This window comes from Arachis ipaensis, chromosome B09 (assembly GCF_000816755.2).
Source record: "Arachis ipaensis cultivar K30076 chromosome B09, Araip1.1, whole genome shotgun sequence".
In the NCBI taxonomy this organism is placed as follows: domain Eukaryota; kingdom Viridiplantae; phylum Streptophyta; class Magnoliopsida; order Fabales; family Fabaceae; genus Arachis; species Arachis ipaensis.
The window spans coordinates 137,933,380-137,958,844 of record NC_029793.2 but is presented as its reverse complement, the minus strand read 5'-3'; the positions used below and the strand labels follow the sequence as shown (position 1 = coordinate 137,958,844).

Genomic DNA, 25,465 nt, shown 5'->3' with positions numbered 1-25,465 from the left:
CTTCTATTCCTTCTTCTTTTGCTCGAGGGCGAGCAACATTCTAAGTTTGGTGTGGTAAAAGCATAGCTTTTTTTGTTTTTTTTCATAACCATTGAGGGCACCTAAGGCCAGAGAAACCTCTAGAAAGAAGAAAGGGAAGACAAAAGCTTCCATCAAGGGTCTATAGCTCAGTGGTAGAACATTTGACTGCAAATCAAGAGATCCCTGAGATACCTCAGGGGATACATTTTCTTCCACACAATTGGGATGTTTTCATTAGTTTTTATGTTAAATTCACATTTCTGGACTTTACTATGAGATTGTGTGTTTTTCTGTGATTTCAGGTATTTTTTGGCTGAAATTGAGGGACTTGAGCAGAAATCAGATTCAGAGGTTGAAGAAGGACTGCTGATGCTGTTGGATTCTGACCTCCCTTCACTCAAAATGGATTTTTTGGAGCTACAGAAATCGAAATGGCGCGCTTCCAATTGCGTTGGAAAGTAGACATCCAGGGCTTTCCCGCAATATATAATAGTCCATACTTTGGCCAAGAATAGACGACGTAAACTGGCGTTCAATGCCAGCCTTCCGCCCAAAACTGGCGTCCAGCGCCAGAAAAGGATCCAAAACCAGAGTTGAACGCCAGAAATGGATCAAAACCTGGTGTTCAACTCCACAAATGGCCTCTGCACGTGCACCACTTAAAGCTCAGCCCAAGCACACACCAAGTGGGCCCCGGAAGTGAATTTATGCATCAATTACTTGCTCATGTAAACCCTAGTGACTAGTTTATTATAAATAGGACCTTTTACTATTGTATTAGACATCTTTGGTCTCAGTTTTAATCCATCGTTCATCTTAGGAGACTGTTGATCACGTTTTAGGGGGCTGGCCATCTCGGCCATGCCTAGACCTTCACTTATGTATTTTCAACGGTAGAGTTTCTGCACTCCATAGATTAAGGTGTGGAGCTCTGCTGTTCCTCAAAGATTAATGCAAAGTACTACTGTTTTCTATTCAATTCATCTTATTTCGCTTCTAAGATATCCATTCGCACCCAAGAACGTGATGAAGGTGATGATTATGTGTGACGCTCATCACCATTCTCCCCTATGAACACGTGCCTGACAAACACTTCCGTTCTACATGAAATAAGCTAGAATGAATATCTTTTAGATCTCCTAACCAGAATCTTCGTGGCGTAAGCTAGAATGATGGCGGCATTCAAGAGAATCCGGAAAGTCTAAACCTTGTCTGTGGTATTCCGAGTAGGATTCAATGATTGAATGACTGTGACGAGCTTCAAACTCGCGATTGTGGGGCGTTAGTGACAGACGCAAAAGAATCAATGGATTCTATTCCGACATGATCGAGAACCGACAGATGAATAGCCGTGCTGTGACAAAGCATGTTAGCATATTATTCACTGAGAGGAAGGGATGTAGCCACTGACAACGGTGATGCCCTTGCATAAAGCCAGCCATGGAAAGGAATAAGACTGATTGGATGAAGATAGCAGGAAAGCAGAGATTCAGAGGAACAAATGCATCTCCATACGCTTATCTGAAATTCTCACCAATGATTTACATAAGTACCTCTACCCCTATTCTATTATTTATTATTCGAAAACACCATTACTATTTTATATCCGCCTGACTGAGATTTACAAGGTGACCATAGCTTGCTTCATACCAACAATCTCCGTGGGATTCGACCCTTACTCACGTAAGGTATTACTTGGACGACCCAGTGCACTTGCTGGTCAGTTATGCGAAGTTGTGAAGATATGTTTAGACCATGGTTTTGTGCATCCGTTTTTGGTGCCATTGCCAAGGAATCAATTCCAAACAACAATTCACAACCTGAGTAACAATTTCGCATACCATAAGCCCTCTCTAATTTTTGCTCAAGTTTCATGATTTCAGGACCTCCCATTAAACATGATGCCCTCATTTCTTCTAGCTGTCCTGTAATTTCATCAATCTATTTTTTAGAGTTTGAAAGACTACTCCTCTGCCATATGACCAACCGATGTCGAACGAATTTAAGCTTTTGAGCTAGTCAAAATATGGGGAAGCCTTCAATTTCTGTGTTCCAAATCTCACTAATCAAAAGATGAAATTTAAATCTTCTTTTTGAACATTCAGTTTGTGGATTAGTGTAAAAAAGGAGAGGGGCATGGTTTGAACCCGTCTCAGACAATCTAAGAACTGCTGGATTAGGGAACAGTTGCAGTCATATTTCTCCCACTAATATTCTATCCAATAGTTCTTGAATCAATTTCCCTGCTCTCCGCCTATTACTCTAAGTGAAAGGTCTACCAATTATTCCCAAGTTAAGTAAAGCATTATTACCAATAAAATAATTAAAATCTGCTATAGAAGATTGTAATTTAAGACTACCTCTATTTTTTTTACTTTGATCAACAATAGCATTAAAGTCTCCCAAAATACATGAGTTACCTTGTTGCTGCTATAAGATTGCTGGCACCTCTTGAAATTGTGTTGAACGGATCTATTCATGGCTGCTGAAATTAACATCAACAAGATTCCATTCCACATTAACTGATGTGTCTTTCACCAAAGCCACGATGAAAAAATCTGAACTATCAATTATTTGCACTACCACATTGTCCCTCCAAGCTAGTGCTAAGCCTCCGACGCTACCCACTAGATCAATAATCTTTCAATTTGTAAAACCACATGACCTTAACTTCATTTTCACTTGTCGAGATTGGTTTTTATTTTCGCGTAGAAAAACCATCTCGAGGGAGTAGGATTGTGACATTCCTTTGAGATTGTGGATTGTCAGGGGTCTCCCCAAACCCCGATAATTCCACGTAATGAGTTTCATATCTCTTCGGGTGCCATTGAACGGCTGGCACCCTCCACCCTCCTTTCAGCAATCATATCATCAACTATACAGATCTTCTTAGCCTCATTTTTATTTTCCTTCCCTTGATTTCTTCTTTTTATTTCTCCAAACAGCTTACTTTAATTAGTCCCTTGTCTAGCAAGTTGTTTCCACTTAGAACTCCTGCTAGTCATTACTTTATTAGGTAAGTTTTGTGGGACAGATCCATCAGTGTTCATAGTACTAGTAACATCTTGCAGGACTAACGCCTCACTAGTCTTCTCAATTGACTACCAAATCACTTCCGAAAAATTATCATCCTCCTTATTACCTCCAGATGTCTCCATAGAGTTATTTTTTGTCCCTTTGACACTCAAGCTGGCAAAATTATCTATCAACCAGTTTAGGGATGGCTTTTTTCTCAGTTGAGAAGTGCTTGAGTTTGAGTTATTGAAGCTGTAGTTATAACCAGTTCCTCCATATTCGATCCTCTTGCCCACTTGATCTGCTTTAACCCACTCGCCAATACGATCCTGTTTAATAACGCCCGCTGATGAATCCTTCATGAATTTAGAACAGTGTTTGGAATCATGTCCTAAATGAGCACAGTAGGTACAGAAAATTTCAATCCTCTCGTATCGCAATCCAATTTTCAGCACCTTACCATTCAGTTCAGCCATACGAATGCTGTCTTTCACCCTTTTATCACCATCCAGCCAGACTTTGGTCTTGAGAATTCGAGATTCTCTTCCACGAACAGAGAAAAAACCAATGTCTATCACCTCTCTAATTTTCTCCCCGAGTCTTTTTCCAACCTGAATAGTTTTGAACTGCTCAGACAGACACCAGAATTGGATCAGATTGGAAAACAAGTAATGCTTTTCTGGTCCTGTTCATCCGATTCAACCCATCTTCTCACATGCAAGATATAATCCTTAAAGAGTCAAGGAGATCCTTCTTAACTTCTAAGAACATCAAGATCATTCTCAAAGAAGAATTAGAATTGATTAGGACCTCTCTCAATCGATTAGAACCCCTCCGGTTTACCCTATATCACCCTTAGGGTATTGTTAATTGTGCCAATTGAAAACACCTTATCTGCAAAGAGTCTTCCCTAGAGACTCTTAATACAAGCCTCCAACTCCTGAGAATAATCTTCCATTTCCAATACCACAATATCCTTCTCATCCTCCTCACTACCTAGATCAATTTTAGAGTTTCTCCCTTCACCAAAATTCATATTGGATTGAGAATGCTAATTGAGGAAAAGTTGATTATAAGGTAACGAAAAGTAGAAGTACAAATTATTGTAATCGAAGAAGAAGATAGAAATAGAAAAATAAAAAAGAGGTTAAAAAAATCCAAACTCTAAACAGAGTACTGATAAAACCCTAGCAGAGCACTGGTAAAACCCTAACAGAGCACTAACAAAGAGTACATTAACAACTTTATAGTTTTATGGAAAATGCTATTTACACACCAAAATTAGTTATTAAAATCAGCCACCAATATATTTATGTATAAATACATGTGTAGTTTAATTTATTTTCAATATATATTTATATTTCAACATTTTTTTTATACTAATAACTGACTTTGATGACTAATTTTAGTATACACGTCCTAATTTTATATACAGGTAAAAATTCAAATATATAAAATTAATAATTAAAACTTATTAAATAATAATTTAATTAAATTTATTAAATTATTTAACCATCCTCAATTATTAATTCCATAAAAAACTATCGACATCTTTCTACTGTATGTACAAGTATATTAAGGAAGCAACAAGAAACTGGCTGGGATCCCACAATATAGAATTGAGTATGGAGCTCCACATCTTGCTCTTACTTATCACACTCTCTCACCGTTGTCATCGCCTCCTCGCCCTCCGCCGCCCAAGAAATCCTCCAAAAGCACGATAGCTCCTTCTCCGACCGCCCAATCCCGGACGCCATCACCGCTCAGCCCAACGTCCTCGACACCCTGGCCTGGTCCCCCGGCGGTCCAAGGTGGCGCAGCCGGCGCCGTCTATGCACGACGAAGATCTTCACCGCCCAGCGCCTCGACCTTCTCCAGCACCTCCGGCAGCACAAGGTGCAGCAGCTCGTGCAACACCTCCACCAGAAATCTGCCGCAAGAACGCCAGTGAACATCGGGGATCTGGCCTTCGCCACCATGCTGAACCTTGTGTCGAACACGGTGTTCTCGGAGGACGTGGTGGACCCGGAGTTCAAGAGCGCGGGGGAGTTCAAGGAGGTGGTGTGGCGGATCATGGAGGACGCCGGGAAGGTGAACGCGTCGGATTATTTTCCGGCGGTGAAGTGGTTGGACTTGCAGGGAATAAAGCGGCACGTGAGAGTTTCATATTTGAGGATTCATAAACTGTTCGATGAAATGATAGGGAAGCGCGTGAGCTACAGAGACACTTGCGCTGCGCGTGGTGATGACTTCTTGGATGTGTTACTTGATCATTGCCAGCACCACCAACACGATGATAGCGAGGATTCCGATCCTCTCACTATCGATAACATCAAGCCTATGCTGTTGGTAATCAATCTCATTCTTTTTTCTTTTTTATTTTATTATATATCACAACAACAAAAAATATCTCTAAGGTTATATAAGTATTATTCAACAAAATTATTCGTATTCTATCTCCTTTGCAGCTTTGCTCATCAGTATTTAATTTGATTTTGTTAAGTACTAAAATATTTTTAATAGGGACTAAAGAACTAAAAATAATGTTAGAATATATATAAATTGAGTTCTCTGCTAGGGAGACAATGACTTATAACTATTCGAGTATTAGAGATAATAAACATCATTTTTTAGTTCACCAAAGATCGAATTCTTGACCTTTCGAATCTAGAACTCTAATACCATGTCATGATATCATTCATCCCAAAAAATTCAGCCGATGAAAAAATGTAACATTAATAATTATATCTCTAATATTTTCTAAACTTTTATTATGTACATTGTACAAATATTCTATTAACTCTTGATATAAATTTCAAAGAATTCTACTTATTACCAAATCGGAAACTACGCGGCTTAATTCTGGCCAAAGACGTAACTTTCTCCTTTTTTTTTTACCAAAGATATGAGACTCGAATTCACAACCTCAATTCTTAATTGAGTATGTGGAGACGATGACATTTGAGCTATTACTCATTGACGACGTAACTTTCTCCTTTATCTTATTATATACATAACTATGTTATTTTATATAAAATCAGTCAAAGCAGGTCGTCATCATTGCCATCAATAATCTTTTCATCAGGTTTCTTGTTGGGAGTGGTTTTTCTAATATCTAAGAGTAAAGATAATAGAGGAGGTTAGATTTGGTTGTTGGGAGTGGTTTTTCTAATATCTAAGAGTAAAGATAATAGAGGAGGTTAGATTTGGTCCAACCCCCATGATGTATTACAAATTAACGTAAACTTTTGAGTGAGACTAAACAAAATAAATAATAAGTAGGATTTTGATAAAGACCCGTAAAAAATTTTTTTGTAAAAATATTTATATGTCGTATTATTATTGGATATATTAATAAATTTATAACAATAACAATAAACCAAATTGTTATCAAATCCGGTCGAACTGACTAATTTACATAACTCACTGGATCATAGTTTTTTTTTTAAAACAAAAATTAAGAATATATTTATCTTTTTATCAAAAAATTTAAACATGAATCTAGGATCAAATCAAGTCAAATAATAATAGTGCAAACAACGGGATTTATTATTATTGTTATAATAAACCGATTTTGTTTTGGTTTATTAAAAAATAAATTATTAACTAATTTAATAAAGATGTCCAATAATATCATAACACTTGTAAACGCCTTTGAAAAAAAGGCATTTTTAATATCTTTATCCAAGTGTTCTCCAACTAATAAACGTTGTGCAGATGGTTGAAAACAAGTTCTTTTTGCTATTTTTTCAACAACAATAAATATCATTGACAATATTATTCTTCGTCGTTTTCTACAACCACAAAATTAAAAAGATCATGGATGCGGTAATAAAAAATGTAACACCAAATTAAACAGGATTTGTTCATTGCGGGAAGTGACACTTCAGGATCAACAATAGAATGGGCAATGGCAGAGCTTCTACACAACCCAGAAACAATGCAAAAAGCAAGAAAGGAACTCAACCAAGTAATTGGAACCACCAACAATGAAGTCAAGGAATCAGACATCCCTAAACTTGAATACATCCAAGCAATAGTCAAAGAAACTCTAAGGCTTCATCCACCAGTGCCCCTTCTCTTGCCTTATGTCGCCGGAAACGACGTCGAAGTAGGTGGCTACACCATTCACAAGGGTGACCAAGTTCTCATCAATGCATGGTCTATAGGAAGAGACCCTCAGTTCTGGGATGATCCAATGGTTTTTCAGCCCGAGAGATTTCTCGGGTCGAAAATAGATTTCAAAGGGAGGGATTTCGAGTTCTTGCCATTTGGCGCCGGAAGAAGGATCTGCCCTGGATTGGCCCTTGCCAACAGGATGATTACTTTGGCGGTGGCTGCCTTGGTCCATTCATTTGAATGGAAACTTCCAGAGGGTGTCACCCCTGAAAGTCTTGACATGACTGAGCAGTATGGAATAACATTGAAGAGACTTAGTCCTCTTTGTGCCCTTCCAATTTCTGTATATTAAATGACTACTCACATGAATTGTCTTTTTGCATATGCCATAAACGAAAACTGTTAGATAATTTGATATATTTAATTAAGTTATTATTTAATAATTTTTTATTATCATTTTTATAAGAAGACAACTTTTCATGTGAGTAGTTTTTGTTATGTAATTATATATATGAAGTAGTTTGCAAGACAAGGATTTGGTGAATACTATGTGTTATGTGTATATGAATTTTATTATGATGGTTGTTTATGATAGTAATAATTTTTGCTACAAGAGCATGTGATTGGAAGGGTAGTTATTATATGCTTGGGGAACTAATTAAAACCAAAAAACTTTTATTGAAAATGGCAATATACAATTATATTAGAATCATTTTACATCCTCACATAATCAAATTAAAGCAGTGACATAGATAATCTATACAACTTTGGTGATATTTTTCTTCTTGCAACACAACTGGAGTGCGCAAAGAAAAAAGGAATAAAGAACAACACAACTTTGAGGATGAAAGTTGTTCGTTATCTGGGGTTTTTGGGTGATCGGGTTGTCGACAGAAGGTGATAAGGAGATGATGAGAGGTTCCGAGCGAGCGCGGAGCGAGTGCTGGTAACGTCGGAGAGCGAACGGAATGAGGGAGTGGCCACCTGCAAGGACACTCCGACGATCAAGTCAGAGTCCGTACTGAGGGTGGCAGGGTTAGGTAAGGATGTGACGTACCTTGGGGGAGAGCTGTCCTCTCCCCTTATATAGCGTGCTGGGTGGGCCTAGTGATGGCCTGACCCATTGGTGGAGAGTTTGAGCTGTCACTTTCCACGCGTGCGGGTCGTCCGTACTGGGGGGTCGGTACCTTGGGTGCCGTCCCTGGGGGTTCCGACCCGGCTGGTGGCGCAGCTGTGATGTGGTTGGATTCTGGGTCGGTTATGGCTAACCGACCCGAAGGGATCCGTTAGGATTTCTTGGGCTTGGGTGGGGCGGTTCCTCGATCCGGCGGCTTCTTGGGCTGGACCGTCATTCCGTAACAGTGCCCCCAATGCGTCAGCCTCGAGGTTCGAGATTCGTGGCTAGGCGCGTTTGTCGTGAGCTTTTCCTTTTCTCGGCAGTTCGTGGGCGACGCTTTGTTTTTCTTCCCGTTTGGTCGCTTCGATTTTCGTGCCGCTTTTTTGGTTTTTGCGCTGAGCATTAAATGCCCGTCGCTTTGTTGTTTTGAAATTTTGGGTGAAATGGCAGTTATGCCCCTGCCTTTTAGGTGCTCCTCCTCGGCGGTTACGCTTTGCTTCTTTTATTTTTATTTCGTAACCCCCACTCCTCTCTTTCACTACTCTTCCTTTCTTCTCCGCAAGTTCTTTAGTGCTGCTGCCTCTTCTGTTCATACTGCTGTTGTTGCTTGAAGCATCTTGCTCTTTGCTTTCTTTGCAATCTCCTGTTTCTTCTAGTAAGTTTTCATGATTCTTCCCCTATTTCGATTGTTGCTTTATTTCTGGTGCTTTTGCTTTGTTACATGCTTAGGTCTTTGGCGTTTCTTATTTGTTTTTTCTTTTTAGAGGGGGTGCCACTAGGTTTTTTCTTGGTTTCGTTTGCATTTCTGGGTTTTTCCTGGGTTTCGTTTGCATTTCTGGGTTTAGGGGGAGATTCGTATTTTTCTCTTTCTTGTTTTGAGGGTTTCCGACTTCCTGTGTTGACTTTAGTGGTGCCCCCAATGTAGGTATGGACGATCGTCTTGCTTCTTCGAGCCAGGCCCAGCGCCCCCTGGCTGACTTCGTCGACCACTATGCTTGGGTTTCCTCTGATGTGAAGGATACCCCTTCCAAGGTGACTATGGAAGGGCTCCAGAAGTTACGGCAAGCTGGACTCTTATGTGAGGGGGGGAGGGTCCTGAGGAGGCGCTCTACCAGGTCTTTGTCCCTGCTGCTCGTGAGCGTGTGTGCATAAGAATTTGGCTTCCCCGACAGTTGTTGATTGGCTGTGGGTTTACGAGCCCATGTTCACGACTTTGGGGCTTCGTCTACCTTTTTCCTCTTTTGTCATGGGCTTGCTGAATCGCTGCGATGTTGCGCCGTCGCAACTTCATCCGAATAGCTGGGCTTCTATTCGGTGCTTTGAAATGGTCTACGAGTTTCTCGAGCTTCCGCTCTCAGTAAACGTCTTTCTTTACCTCTTCCTGCTCACGAACCCTTCTAGCCAGGGGAAGGCTAAGAAGGGTTATATGTCTTTTAGGGCCCAACAGGGGCGTAGGATTTTTGGTCTTTTTGAGGACTCTTTTCACGGGTTTAAATCTACCTTTTTTAAGGTTAGACCGGTAGAAAGGCATCATCCTTTTTGGCTCTCGGCTGAGGGAGCTCGGCTGATCCCGACCTACTGGAGTTTTGGTGCGGGATCTGATTATCTTATAAAGGTGTCTTATGACTGGTTGAATAAGGAGGATCGTAGCATTGCTAACATTCTGTTGACTATTTTTGGTGAAAAGAATCTTAATCCTCGTTTGCTAATGGGAGACCGGAAAGCCGGTCGGTCGTATGTTGGTGGGTTATCTCTTCCTTGTACTTCTTGTGTTTTTCTTTTCTTATCTATTGACGTCTTTCCTTTCTCCTTTGTTCGCAGTTTCTATGGCTGGTGGGAAGAAGACTTTAGCTGACTTGATGAGTCTCATTAAGGGAAATGAAGAGGGTGAGGGTGACTCTCCATCGAATCCTTCAGCGGGCCAAGGGCAGGAGAAGGTTGGTGAGACCGGGGAGGCCGGAGGTCAGGCAGCCGAGACCGGCCCGGTTCACCAGGGAGATGCTGTCCCCTCCGAGAAGGTTGAGGAGGTTTCTGATGTGGGGGTGGAGATTTTTGAAGAAGATTTTGGTGATGATGAACTGAGACTTGTGGGAAATGTTAAGAAGAGAAAACGGGACACCGGCAAGGCCCTTTCTGTTATGGAGAAGAACTTCGATGCCGGGGGCTTCATCGAGTCTCAATTGCTCCCCGGCACCGAGGAGTTTTTCCATGAGGTCGACCTCTCCGGGCAGGCTAGGTGGATTTATCGTAGTCTCCTTCGCGCTGCTGCTATCGCCAAGAAGGTTGAACCTGTCTTGGGTAGCTATCACGCCATGGAGGTGAAGCTTAGGAACTCCCAAAAGGATTTGACGGATTCACGATCCCGGGAGGAGTCTCTAAAAACCAAGTTGTCTGATTGTTAAAAGAAAGCTGAGGAGGATGCTAAGGAGATTAACAGGCTGGTGGATCGGGATATGGCTTTAATGAAGGATCTGAATGCCTCTCGTGGTGAGACTGCAGCCGTGAAGAAAAGGGTTGAGGAATTGGAAGAGAAGTTGAAGTTGTCTGAGAGTTCGGCGAAGGCGGCTGCTCGGGAGGTAGCGGCCTTAAAGAAGAGAAACAAAGATCTTGCTAAGGGAGCTCGTGATGCCGTTAAGCTGACCGAGGAGGGGATTAAGTTACAGGTGACGGTGCTGGCTCCCGACCTTGATCTCTCTCAGGTTGGCGCGATGAAGACTGTGGAAGGCGGGAAGATTGTTGACATCTTTTGATTTATTAGGATCTAACCTTTGTTTTATTTTGTAATGTTCATCATTTTAGGCCTGCTGGTGGGCGCCTTTTAGTTGTATTTGAACACTTCTTTGTGCTTGTTTTTGTTGGATTTTATTCGGGCCGTCGTGGCCATTGCTTTTTATTCCGTATGTTCGGGCCGTCATGGCTTTTTTGCTTCAATCCGTTTATTATCGTATTTGTTTTTCTTTGAGCCGTTTTTTGCTTTTGGTCCCTTATGGTTCTCGGGGTGATCAGTCCCGGGTCACCGTTAGGTCGACCGTTTCACGCTGCATTTTATTTGAGACTCGGGATAGAATGAACTTGCAAAAGATAAGCTTATCATATTGTTAGACAAAGGAATTTGTAATGCATAAACAAATTTAAACAAATGAGGGTATTCACATAAAGCATAAAAGAAATCGTAAAAGCGGAACATGGGAATGGGGGTTGGGGTCACGTTGGCCGCCCCTTCTTACGAGTAGAACCTTCTGAGGTTCGCCATGTTCCATGTCCTCGGTACTTCATTCCCATTCAACCTTTCTAGCTTGTAGCTCCCTTTGCCGAGGACTTCTTTTACTCTGTAAGGTCCTTCCCAGTTTGCGGCTAGCTTGCCTTCTCCTGGTGTCGGGGGACCTATGTCGTTTCGTCGTAGGACCAGGTCGCCTTCTCCCAGGTTTCTTTTCAGTACTTTGCCATTGTATCTGAGGGCCACTCTCTGCTTGATTGCTGTTTCTGCCAGGTGCGCCATTTGCCTTGTCTCGTCGGTTAGGTATTTTTCAACGGCCTCGCTACCCCCACCAAGGAGCAGCCTCGGACTCGGTTCCCCGATCTCGACTGGGATGACAGCGTCGACCCCGTATGTGAGTCGGAAAGGGGTTTTTCCGGTGGATGACTGGGGGGTGGTCCTGTACGACCATAGTACTGGGGCTAGTTCTTCTGCCCATGAGCCATTTTTCCCCTCGAGTCGTTTTTTCAACCCCTTTAGGATAACTTTGTTGGCTGCTTCAACTTGGCTGTTGGTTTGAGGGTGTTCGACTGAGGAGAACTTTTGCTTGATCCCTAGTCCTTCCAAGAATCCTTTGAACTTTTTGTCGGTGAACTGGGTCCCGTTGTCCGATATGATGGTTTCCGGTATCCCGAACCTTGTGACCACTTGTTTCCACATGAACTTTTGGCAGTTCGTTGCGGATATGCTGGCTAGTGGTTCTTCTTCTACCCACTTGGTGAAGTAATCTATGGCTACTATTAAGTACTTCACCTGCCCAGGTCCTGGGGGAAATGGGCCCAGGAGGTCGACTCCCCACTGGGCGAAAGGTCGGGGGGCCAACATTAGGTTGAGTTCCTCGGGAGGTGCTTTGTGGAAGTTGGCATTCTCCTGGCATTTTTTACATTTCTTTACGAATTCCTGAGCATCTGTCATCATGGTGGGCCAGTAGTATCCCGCCCTGATGATTTTCCTTGCTAGAGATCTTCCCCCGATGTGGTGACCACAACACCCCTCGTGTACCTCCCTCAGGACGTAGTCTGTCTGGTCGGGGCGCAGGCACTTTAATAGTGGTTGGTAGAGCCCTCGCTTGTACAGCTGTCCCTGTATGATCGTGTACTTGGGGGCTTCTCTCTTGATAAATTCCGCCTCTTTTTGGTTGGGAGGTGCTTCTGCATGCTCTAGATATCGGGAGATCGGGTCTAACCATGAGGGCAGGTTTGGTGCTTGGGTTGCGCACATGATGATCGCAGGTTCTGTTGCCAGCCCTTGGATCAGAGATCTGTTCCTCGTGCCGGGTTTAGTGCTTGCGAGCTTGGAGAGGAGGTCGGCTCAGGCGTTCCTTTCTCTGGGAACATGCTGGATTGTTACTTCCTCGAAGCCTTTGCATAGTTCTTTTACTTTTTCCAAGTATTTCTGTAGCAGTGCGTCCCTGGCCTGGTAGCTGCCGTTTACTTGGGAAGTGACGACTTGGGAGTCGCTATTGACTTCCAACCTTGATGCTCTGACTTCTTTGGCTAGCATCAGTCCTCCTATCAAGGCTTCATACTCGGCTTGGTTGTTGGAGACTGGAAATTCAAATTTGATAGATTGCTCGAAGGCTATGCCAGCCGAGTTTTCGAGGATTATTCCAACTCCTCCGAACGTTTGATTGGATGCTCTGTCAACATGGAGCTTCCACCGTGTGTTCGGTATGTCGGGTGCTTCCCCTGTGACCTCTACGAGGAAGTCGGCCATGGCTTGGGCTTTGATTGCTTACCTTGGTTCATACTGCAAGTCGTATTGGGATAGCTCCACTGCCCATGCCATCATCCTTCCCGCCAGGTCGGGTTTCTGGAGGACTTGTCGGATGGCTTGGTCGGTCCTTAGGATGATTGTGTGCCCTTGGAAATATTGTTTCAGCCTTCTTGATGAAATTAGTAGGGCATAGGCTAGCTTCTCCAGCTTTGTGTACCTTGTCTCTGCCCCTTGAAGCATTTTGCTGATGAAGTATACTGGTCGTTGGGTCTTATCTTCCTCTCTGACTAGTACTGCGGCCATTGCTTGCGTGGTCACGGCCAAGTAGAGGTATAGGGGCTCATCTTTCCCGAGTTTGCTGAGTATGGGAGGTTCCGAGAGTATCCTTTTAAAGTGCTTGAATGCCTCTTCGCACTCCTGGGTCCATTCAAAGGTGATTCCTTTCTTCATTAGGTTAAAGAACGGGGTGGCCCTTTCCGCAGATGCTCCGAGGAACCGAGGTAGGGCTGTGAGCTTCCCGGTCAGCCGTTGTACGTCTTTGATGCACCCAGGACTTGTCATTTTGAGAACGGCTTCGCACTTATCCGGGTTGGCTTCTACTCCTCTCTGGGTTATCATGTACCCTAGGAATTTTCCCGCTTCCATGGCGAATGCGCATTTGAGCGGATTGAGTCGCATTTTGTATCTCCTTAGCGCCTCAAAGACGGCCTGGAGGTCTTTTATCAGTTGGCCTGGTTCTGCCGTTTTTACGAATATATCGTCGACATATACCTCTACCGTCTTGCCGATGAGGTCGTGGAAGACTCTGCTCATCAATCTCTGGTAGGTGGCCTCTGCGTTCTTTAGTCCAAAGGGCATTACTTTGTAGCAGTAGGTGCCCCCTGGGGTTATAAACGCAGTTTTGTCCTCGTCAGGTCGGCGCATCGGGATTTGATTGTATCCGGAATAGGCATCCATGAAGCTGAGAAACCGATATCCCGCTGCCGAGTCTACGAGAGTGTCGATGTTGGGGAGGGGAAAAGAGTCCTTGGGACATGCTTTATTCAGGTCGGAGTAGTCTACGAACATCCTCCATTTCCCGCTGGCTTTCCTGACCAAGACAACATTGGACAGCCATGTCGAGTAATCGAGTTCCTTGATGAACCCTGCTTCTAGCAGCCCTGTTGTTTGCTTAGCGACTTCCTCAGCTCTTTCCTGCGACATCTTCCTTCTTCGCTAGGCTACCGGTTTGGCACCGGGTTTTATGGCTAGCCGGTGAGACATGACTTCGGGGTCCAACCCCGGCATATCTGATGGGGTCCATGCGAAGAGGTCACTGTTTGCCATTACGACTTCCATGAGGGGGCCTTTTAGTTCGTGGGGAAGATTCCTGTTAATGAAGGTGAATTGCTCTACCGACTTCCCTATCTGAAATTTCTCCATGTCTCCCTCTGGTTCAGGTCTTGGTTTGTCCTCTATTCGGGCGTCCAGGTTTGCTAGGAACACGCCAGCTACTTTTTTGGACTCCTTTCTTAAGGAGAGGCTGGCGTTGTCGCAAGCGACTGCCGTTTCTAGGTCTCCCCTTATGGAACCAACCATTCCCTTGTCCGTTATGAACTTCATTGTTAGGAACTTGGTGCATATTACAGCTGAGAACTCGTTAATGATTTTCCTCCCTAGGATGATGTTATAGGCAGTGGAGTCTCTAAGGACTACGAAATCTGCCATAACCGATCTCCTGGCATCGCCAGTTCCTAAGCTGATTGGGAGGGAGATCGTCCCGTCGGGCTTGATAAAATTGTCGCCGAGTCCCATGACTCCATGTTAGTGATTTTGGAGGTCGGATTCCTTGAATCCCATGGCGTCGAAGACGTTTCTGAATAGGATATTTGAGTCGGCTCCCGTGTCGACGAGGATGCGCTTGACCAGTCCCGTTCCGATCATTGCTGTGACTACCATGGGAGGGGGGTTCTCGGGAAGGTCATTGAACCATTTGTCTTCTGGGCCAAATGATATGGTGGGGGGCTTCCTGCTGGCAGTGGGGCTCTCTGTTGTGATGGAGAGCACTCGGGAATCCTTCCTTGTTGCTGATTTGGAATTGGGGGGGCTATCTTGTCCGACCACGACATTAACCACAAAGGCTGGGGGGTTGTTGGCGTCCCCTGGAGGTTCCTGTCTTGGCTTGACAGCCCGGTTCCGGTCTTCCTCCGAGCGCTCTCTTTCCCGTCTCCTCGGCTCCCTAATGAGCCGGGAGAACTCGTTTAGTTTCCCCTCCCTGATGGCTTGTTCCAAGGCATCTTTGAGGTCAAAGCAGTCCTGGGTCTTGTGACCAAACCCTTTGTGGTAATCGCAGTAAAGGCTTTTGTTGCCTCCCGTTCTCTCCTTCAGGGGTCTTGGTCTGGATAGGATTCCTTTGTCTGCAATCTGCTGGTAGACCTCTACTATGGGCGCCGTGAGTGGCGTGTAGTTCGTGAATCTCCCTACCCGTGGTTGCTTGGTTAGTTTGTTTGGGGTGCTGTCTCTAGGAGCTTCCTTGTACCTTTCAGTCTGGTGCGCATGCCGAGGTGGCGAGTTGGGTGGCTGCCGTTTATTGGCCGCCACAACCTGGCTAACCTCTTCGTCATTGATATACTCCTTGGCTATGCTTTGGATTTCTTGCATGGTCCATACAGGTTTGGTTGTTAGGTGTTTCCTAAAGTCCTCATTCAATAGGCCATTCGTTAGGCATAGGCTAGCGACCGAGTCCGTGAGGCCGTCGATTTCCAGGCACTCGTCGTTAAACCTGTCCAGGAACTTCCTGGTCGGCTCGCCGGGTTTCTGGGTGACCCCTAACAGGTTGATCGGGTGTTTCGCCTTTGTTATGCGCGTCGTGAACCGTGCTAGAAACTTCTTGGAGATGTCTGCGAAGGTCGTGATGGATCCTTGTGGGAGGGTGTTGAACCACCGGATTGCCGGGTCGGCCAGTGTTACAGGAAACGCCCGGCATCTGGCTGCGTCGCCTACTCCTTCCAGATTCATTCTTGCTTCGAAAGCCGTGACATGTTCCTGGGGATCCTTGGTCCCATCATACCTCATGTCCGTTGGCTTGTCGAAGTTTCTCGGGAGCCAGACCTTGAGGATTGAGGGATGAAAAGGGGTTGCCCCTATGATGATGGGGTTTTCTCGATTACGGTCCTCCTCTTTCTGGGACCCCCAACGGCCTTCCGACTTGCTTCGGGTTGGTCTGGAGGTCGCTTGTGTGTCCGAGGTGATGCGCCGCTCCATGTCTGCGTCGGGATCCCCACAGACGGCGCCAATGTTCGTTACCTGGGGTTCTCGGGTGATCGGGTTGTCGACAGAAGGTGATAAGGAGAGGAGGAGAGGTCCCGAGCGAGCGCGGAGCGAGTGCTGGTAACGTCAGAGGGCGAACGGATGAGGGGGTGGCCACCTACAAAGACACTCCGACGATCAAGTCAGAGTCCGTACTGAGGGTGGCAGGGTTAGGTAAGGATGTGACATACCTTCGGGGAAGAGCTGTCCTCTCCCCTTATATAGCGTGCTGGGTGGGCCTAGTGATGACCTGGCCCATTGGTGGAGAGTTTGAGCTGTCACTTTCCACGCGTGCGGGTCGTCCGTACTGGGGGGTCGGTACCTCGGGTGCCGTCCCTGGGGGTTTCGATCCGGCTGGTGGCGCAGCTGTGATGTGGTTGGATTCTGGGTCGGTTATGGCTAACCGATCCGAAAGGATCCGTTAGGATTTCTTGGACTTGGGTGGGGCAGTGCCCCGATCCGGCGGTTTTTTGGGCTGGACCGTCAGTCCGTAACAAAAGTCATGGTCATTCCCCAACTTACATGTCGCTCTAAATGGCAGTGCATGAACCATACATCTGATTATTCAAGAAAACAAATTAATTAAAAATGAACATACAGAAATCAAATTAATAATTAGCAATAAGTAATTTAATTTCTACCTGATTTTTGGTCTGAAATCTGATGGCTACCCAACCATTTTTAGGTGCAGAGCCACTGTATTCTGATAAGGAGGATCAACGAGATTATACTTGAAAGGATCTTTAATTTGTCTTTATTATAATTTCCAATGGCACGTTAATTGGGTGTGCTTCATCTGCCAAGCTTCTCATTTGAGTTATGATGTTGACGCGAGGAATTGGTGTCATTGAAAGATGGAAGTGAAGGCATGTTAGGAATGCTTATTGAAGATGTTATGTAGTTTCCCTTTTCGTATTGAAGAATAGCAATGGTGGTTGTGTTATCAAATGAAACGTTGAAAGCACTTGAATATGCTAATATATATAAGGCAAATGCTATGGTGCCTAGAACATGGTGCCTAACTTATTAAAAAAAGTAAAGAAATAATATTTATTTTTGTAAGAGATGAGAGTATATATTTTGAAAATAGAAAAAAAAAATTATTTAAAGTCGTTGCCTATACTTTTCCTAATTATTAACATCTATCCGGTTGTTAATTAAAGGGCAAGTTACTTAAATAAATAGATTAGAGAAAATATTTACCTGAATGTGCAAAACTGGTTCTTGTTACCTGCATGTGCAAAATGCCATTTCTATGTAAACCGTGGCAACCCACCACGGTTTTAAAACGTACATAAACCGTGGAGACCCACAGCGGATTAGGGTTTAAAAAAATTGAGTGTAAACCGTGGTAGGTCACCACGGTTTACTAAGGAAAAATTGCATGCATAAACCGTGGAGAGTCACCACGGTTTATGAAGAAATCCTTTTGCACATAAAACCCTGTGGGTCACCACGGTTTATGTTGACAGGAAGTCTATATATATGTTGGTGAATCAAGCTCCATAAGAGATCATTTTCACAATGGCTAGTGAGGAAGAGAGTTTTCTTGCCTTAGTGCATTGCTCTGGGAAAATAAAAAAAAGCAAAAGCAAAGGTGTGAAGTTTACCGACAGAGAACCACTAAGTGTTTTTATCAGGTCGTCGATGACTTTGTCAGATTTGAAGAACAGCATCTTGGAGAAGCTTGGCGTGTTGGGTAGCAAGTTGGTGAAGAAACTATTCTACAAGATTCCCATGGCGGTTGTATCGACCTTGGGAGGTTAGGAGGTACAACGGGCCACACACATGCCTCGCAACTTCTATTTCAAGTGATCACCGTCAGCTGGATTACCATGTTATCTGTGCGAGGATTCTTCCTATGGTTAGGGCAGATGCTGCGGTTACGGTAAAGGTACTTCAACAAGCGACAGAAGCTGATTACGGTTTCAGGCCTAGTTACAGGAAGGTTTGGATGGCTAAGCAGAAGGCAGTGGAAGGCGATCCAGTGCAAGGCGTGCGGAAAGTAATCTCTGTGCCCCTGCATCGTTCCTCGGCACAAACTCAGCCCACCTACAATTTTAATTGAAATGATGTCAAAACAAACCATAACACATGATGTATTTAAAATTTATTAACGGATAATACTAAACCCTACCTGGAAGCCAGAGGAAACCCGAACCGGTCAAAACCAGTGGGCCTCAGAGTGGGAAACCTCCAGAAAATCCAAGACTGTAGTAGCTGTAGCGGCCCAGCCAAGTTAACGACGTTCCTGTTTGTTCCACGACAAAGACACCTATACAACCAGGCCAGTGCAGCGGAGCCCCAGCTATATCTGCCCAAGTCGTCCAACGATGCCAAATAAGGCAACCAGCGAAGGTGAACCCTGTTTGCGTTCTTGTCCACAAACAGCTGAGACGACAACAGCATCAGGATATAAGCGCGTGCGTATACACGCACGGTCTCATCAGTAGCATCTGCAGGGAGAACCCGGAACCTCTCGTGGAACCATGTGTAGCACACTGTCATCTGCTTGATTTTATTCCGTGGAGGTAACTCCCCGAATAACTCCCGAAACCACACCCATGCTGGTCTACCGTGTTCCATCAGATTCTCAAACTCATTCAAGCACCCACTAACGGGCACACCATCAATCGGCAAACCCAGCTGATACGCAACATCCTGTAAAGTAATGGTGCACTCACCAAACGGCATATGGAACGTGTGGGTCTCCGGACGCCACCGCTCAATAAATGCGCTAAGGAGAGACTCATCAACCCAGAACCACTGACTGTTTAGTCTAACCAGATGATACAAGCCGGCAGTCTCTAGATACGGTATAATCCGGTCATGTAAGGGCATATTCTGCTGACTCCTAACGGTGCTAATAACCCTACTAGGCTGCAAAACGTGGGTAACAAAATCCCTTAACATACAACCATTACAAACAACACCAAACATAATTTTCGTAAAAATTATTAGACTCGTCACATTAAATTCATTGATTCTCTTAGTGTGTAATACACCGTGAAGCTACGAATACTATGCACTCATTATAACAATATAAATACAGAAAAAAAATATTATTCAATAAAATATTTACATTTATAACAAAATATTTTAGAAAAATACTATTAACCAGACTTACAAGATAAATAAGCATAATAAAATATGCATTATTCAGTAGACAATATTAATAAATGCCTCACATTTGGATTGACAGTAACCATAATAATATCAATATTTATGTAAATAACATTAATCAGAATAACAATACAAATAAACATAATAAAATATTTTTACTAACAATATCCCTAATAATATCAATTGCTATATTAGTATGAATTTTAATAACAATAATAACGACAGAAACAGTAACTAACCTCTTCGTCGATATATCCTGCCACGTGAGCGACGTCATTTAGTCGGTACAAGCGATCCTCACCCTCCATTGGCTCCACCACCCACTTCTCCTTCAAACCTCCAAAGTTTTGCCAAATACTCTCAACACAACAACAACTTCCTTTTTTTTTGTTCCTTACCAAATGATCCGTCCTAACCTTCCACGGATTACTTATATAGCCACACACACATAAACCGTGGTGACCCACAGGGTTTTATGTGCAAAAGGATTTCTTCATAAACCGTGGTGACTCTCCACGGTTTATGCATGCAATTTTTTCTTAGTAAACCGTGGTGACCTACCACGGTTTACACTCAATTTTTTTAAACCCTAATCCGCTGTGGGTCTCCACGGTTTATGTACGTTTTGAAACCGTGGTGGGTTGCCACGGTTTACATAAAAATGGCATTTTACACATGCAGGTAACAAGAACTGATTTTGCACATTCAGGTAAATATTTTCTCTAAATTATTTATTTAAGTAACTTGCCCTTAATTAAATTATGTAGCTCGTGAGAAATTCATTGATCGATCAAACTACTACACGAAGGTATGACAAGGATATTACATTCTTACCGGCTACTTTTGACTTTGACTTTTCTTGTAGCCAGCAAGCAATAAGTAGTGACAATTTCAATAAAATAATAGTAATATGGTTAGGGTTATTAGGGCTGCACATGAATCGGATAATATCCGCATATCCGCGATAATTATCTACATTCGATCCGAATTATCGGATATTATCTGATCTGCAGAGTCATCGGATCGGATCAGATCCGATCCGTAAATCCGCATATCCGCACATCTCATATAAATAGCATAGTTTAAGAAAGTAAACCCTAATGTGATATGAATTTTAATGTGTTATTTTATAAATTTTATGATATCTTGTTTTTAATATTTTATGTTGTACTTCAACTTAGAGTAATTAAACTTAAATATTGTGTTATTATTTTGTTTTTGTTATTCAAGAGAACTTTTATTGATAATATTTTAGAAGTAAATAGGTTTAAACAGGTGAAAAATAAATTTTCTGGATTTTTTTTTTGTAAAAACAGCCAAACAAAATCTTAAAATAGTTTTTTTGAATTATGCGGATATACCCGATATCCGATCCGATCCGATCCGCAAATGTGCGGATAGGATCGGATCGGATCCAGCCTGAAAAAATGCGGATATCGTATCCAATTCGATCCGATGAGTGCAGTGCGGATCGGATAGAATTTTAGGCTATATCCGATCCGTATGCAGCCCTAAAGGTTATATATATACTACCATGTTGAAAGAGAAATTTTTCTACTGGTGCTGAAAATACATGGCATATAAGAAGAAGGAACGCATGTTTAGATTGTTGCTAAAGTTTTAGACAATTCCTGCATAATAGTAGAGTGTGATGTATGAAAATTAAGTACAATTAATAAGTTGATGAAAAAAATGCGTTAATAATGATAATTATGGTATTGGATTTTTTTTAGGATTCAAAAAATATTTAGGCTCACAATAAGATTTATTTTCCTTTTGTTGTATTATTGAATAAAGATGAAGTGAGTAAAATATATAACGGATTGAATTGGCTATAGAGTTATAAATGAGTTTTTTGTAAATATATTTTTGGAAGTTTTTTATTGATTTGTTAATTTTTTGTCAGTTTGACATAGTATGTAGTTCATTTTTTCTTTTTATTAAGGGTGATACTAAATTACTAATTGTTAATTTAGTTATTGAAATTGTCATGGCAAAAAAAATTGAAATTGTAAAAAAGAATTTATTAATATTAAGTGTATGTTTAGGTTGAAGTTTGCAAACGAAAAAATTGATGTTGATTAAAAGTAAGCTAAAATTAGCATGGTTTATGTAACACCCTCACTATCAAAAGTCACGTTTCCGGCTGCGCTATTCTGATAGCAAGAGGTATTACGACTACTTTACATACTAACTATTAAAATAGGAGCCTGTGACTCGATACTGTATCGCTAATTTTTTTTTCAAACCGGAAATAAATACTTTATTTTAATAAAAATACAAGCAGGCATAGATTCATATACAAGACTCCTTACATAATATTTCATAATATAATATACATATAAAACATACAACTCCTATCCCTCTTATAAAAAAAACGAGGAAAGAAAATAATCTAATTAACAGAACAACATATAAACCAAACGCAATATAATTCTTCTTAATGCTTCTTCATCCGGTTCCTGAAAAGGTAAAGCTGTAGGGGGGTGAGAACCTAACCACACGGTCTCACCACGGAGTTTCAAAGTTGTCATAAGAAGATATTCAATAAGAAAACTGTTTTCAAGCTCAGTGATTATCAATGCCTTATGAATATTTTAAAAACCAATAGAAAATCGTTCAAAACCTTTTCAAAATTAACAATGTTTAATCTTTTAGAAATCCGAAACATTTCCTTTTTTATAAGAAAAATCTCAATCAGAAACCAACCACGCAATCAAACAACACAATCATTAATTCAGCATCAAAGTTCATTCTCAAATATAGTATACCAGGACAAACACAGGCAAGACAGACAAGGAAAGCACAAGTAGGTAGCAGTTACAGCAAATAGTTCAAGTAGCAATTAAGGACAGTTTAGCAATTAGGCAAACCAAAACAAGTTCAAATCCAAACAAAGCATACAAATGCATATGATGCATGCCTGTCCTATGGCTGATGAGGCTCATCTGTCGATTATCCAGCCAACCCGACAAGTCTGAATTGTCTTTAGACTGTCCCCCGACGTGCATCCCCAAGAGTCTATGCATAGCTTTTCTCAAGTAATCAATATTGCTCAATGGGGGTAAACATTTCCGGGAATTTATATAGTGCCCGGTCACACTTACGTCTTAGGGTCAACAGAGTATCGACTAAAACTCGGACACTGCCACCCTTTTCGGGTCCCATCCAAACATTTCTCAAATATTTTTCAACCATTTCCAAATCTCAAATATTTTCCAGAGTTGAGCCAGTTCCAATACCAAATTATTTTTAAATCAAACCAATTCCAACAGTAAAACTCTTTTTAAAATCAAATCAGCTCAAATAGTAGTTCATTTATAAAATCAGACCAGCCCTCAGAATCAATTCATTTATATTACTAAGTAAACTCCAAAACCAAGAAAAATCCACTTTTCATACTAATCAAGCAAATAACATTTCAAACCGGTTTTTATCAACAACCATACACCACTCACGCAATCAAGCATCCAATAATCCAGTCCAACTAACCATCACATCCACAAGACAAATATAATCACAGAAATATATCTTTTTGCATCAATATCTATTTATCACAATTCTGAATTATAAAAATAAATTTTAAGAAAACCCCTACCTCAGTTAGCTGAGTCCACGTAACTAATCGTGATAATTTCCTTTTCTTTCAATTCATGGCGACAGTGATAGCAATAACCCTCACGGGAACAGCAACAGCAACTTTGGAAGGAAATTTAATAGGAACTGAAGCAAATGCAAGGGCAGAATAGAACAGATCATCAAAGGAGCAATAATCAGAATATTGGTTGTAGAACAAAACCAATCTTACCCAAAAGAAATACGGGAATGGAGCAGCAGCTCTGGTACTCAGAAGAACACAGATCAAAGACCAGGGCATACATCCTAGGGGCAGCATTAACCGGGGTAATAGCAACGTCAATTCCAATGATACTCCAGTAACAGCGACATCAATAATTCTCATAGCAATAACCAAGGTTGCAACAAAATAGAGAGTTCAAATTCAATGGAATCGGAAATGAAAATGAATTTAATGGAATTGAAAATAGAGATAGCTTACAATAGGGTTTTCGGGCAGCTCCATCGTTAGTTCCCAACAACCCCAACGGCAATACCCATGGCGGCAGAGACTTTGGCAATTGCGAAACCAAAAGCAGGGGCAAAACAGAACAGTATAGAGCAAGGACAGCAGTATCTTCTTCTGACAATAGCTCCTTCTCTGACGAGCTTCAATGGTGGCAGAACAGTGATCCTAATGGTGGCACAGAACTCACCAACGACCCTGGCAGCGGCGGAGATCCTTTCTTCCTCTTCTATGTGTGTGTGTGTTTTGCGATGATGACGGCTTGGGCAGTAGCGGCGGTGTCAACCCAGCAGCAGCGACGGCATGGCGGTTCGGCGCTGATGGAAGCACGGCGGGGACGCAGCAGAGGCTCCGTCCTCCACTGGCTCTCGCGCGGTTCTCAGCGGCGATTCACAGCCCCAGCGACGGTGACCGACACGACGAGCAGCTTCTTCCTCGCGGTGTTTGGCTCCCTTCGTGCTTGACAGCGTTTGGTGGCAATGAAGGCATGGCGGCGACGCTGTGCGGTGGCGGTGCGACGGCGATCTGAACGTGGTTGGGTGTGGTGGTGCGTCTTCTTCCTCCTCTTCTCGCGGATCTCTCTCTCTCTCTCTCTTGCCAACAGCGGCGGCGGCGGTGGCAGTGACACCCACCGCGCCGCCTTCCTCTCCTTCCCCTTTCCCCTTTCCTGCGTCTCCCTTCCCCTCTCTTCCCTTTCTTTCTTCTTTCTTTCTTTTTTTTTTTTAACTGATGCTGGGTATGGTCAAGGGGAACATTGGCTGTGATTAGGGTTAGGTTAGAAGGGGTTAGGGTTTTGGGGTTTAATTTGGGACAAAAGTGAAATTAAGAATTCTAGGTAAATTGGGGTTTGGTCAATTTTAATAAAATTAAAGATTTTTTATTTAAAAATGATTTTGAGTAATATAATCTAAATAATTTTTTAATTTACTACAATCTATATAAAAAACTTAATAAACATAAATTATGCTACTCTCAACTCACTTTTAATCAAAATTAATCTTATGCAAGTTCTCATCTATAAACTTCAATCTAAATACATACTTAGTATAATAATTTTTTTTTTACAATTTTAATTTCTTTTTGTCATGATAATTTCAATAACTAAATTAACAATTACCATCCCCTCAATAAAAAAAATGCATATTATGTTAAACTGACCAAAAATTATCAACTCAATAAAAAATTTTTAAAAATATTTAATCACTTTATTTTTATTCAATAATATAATAAAAAAATCAAACTATAATTAGTCCAATTATTTTACCAAATTATTGTTAGACCATAAAAAAGACCTAAAATCATAATTATCTTCGACTAATTAATTACCTTATACAGCATTTTCCTTTTCGGCCACGCTGTAAAATTGTTTAAAACTTTACCAACAAAGTAAATACATGTTACTTTTTCTTCTATGACACATACTTTTAGCATCAACTAAAAAATTTTCTTTTTAACACCGTAGTATTGACCAGTTAGTTAGCCGTAAGTTATTTTATTTTGATGACCATGACACGTGCTATTAGGGGTGGCATAGAATTAGATTTTTGTTCTCTCTGATTCTGGTTCATATAATAATTTGTATAGAATTTATATCTATTTTTATTCACGTATAATAAAAAAAATTAGATTCTAACTCATTCTGTAGATATTGATCTCATCTTTATTTTTTTTTAAGTAAATAAGAGCTCAACATAATAGAGTGGAGCAACAGAAAAAATACAATCAATAA

The 25,465-nt window shown here is 42.0% G+C and overlaps 3 protein-coding genes and 1 long non-coding RNA gene across 4 annotated transcripts; 1 reads left to right on the top strand and 3 right to left on the bottom strand.

Annotated features, from left to right (window-relative positions):
* On the top strand, positions 4,700-7,640 carry LOC107619366 (geraniol 8-hydroxylase; the record flags this gene model as incomplete). The annotated part of the gene is given in 2 exon segments (XM_016321637.2): positions 4,700-5,385; positions 6,896-7,640. Coding segments are annotated over 2 exon segments (1,298 nt in total), but the record flags the coding sequence as incomplete, so codon positions are not given.
* On the bottom strand, positions 15,048-16,487 carry LOC107616315. Its single transcript, XM_016318288.1, has one exon. The coding sequence runs from the start codon at positions 16,485-16,487 to the stop codon at positions 15,048-15,050; it is 1,440 nt and encodes a 479-aa protein (XP_016173774.1).
* LOC107616317 (serine/threonine-protein phosphatase 7 long form homolog) lies at positions 18,491-19,963 on the bottom strand. Its single transcript, XM_016318289.1, has 3 exons — positions 19,895-19,963; positions 18,670-19,412; positions 18,491-18,584 (listed from the first exon to the last, which is right to left on the bottom strand). Exons 1-3 carry the CDS (start codon positions 19,961-19,963, stop codon positions 18,491-18,493), a joined length of 906 nt encoding a protein of 301 aa, XP_016173775.1.
* On the bottom strand, positions 22,082-23,666 carry LOC110266325. The gene is made up of 3 exons (XR_002353582.1): positions 23,464-23,666; positions 23,254-23,378; positions 22,082-22,131 (listed from the first exon to the last, which is right to left on the bottom strand). It is a non-coding gene; the product is annotated as an uncharacterized LOC110266325 (long non-coding RNA).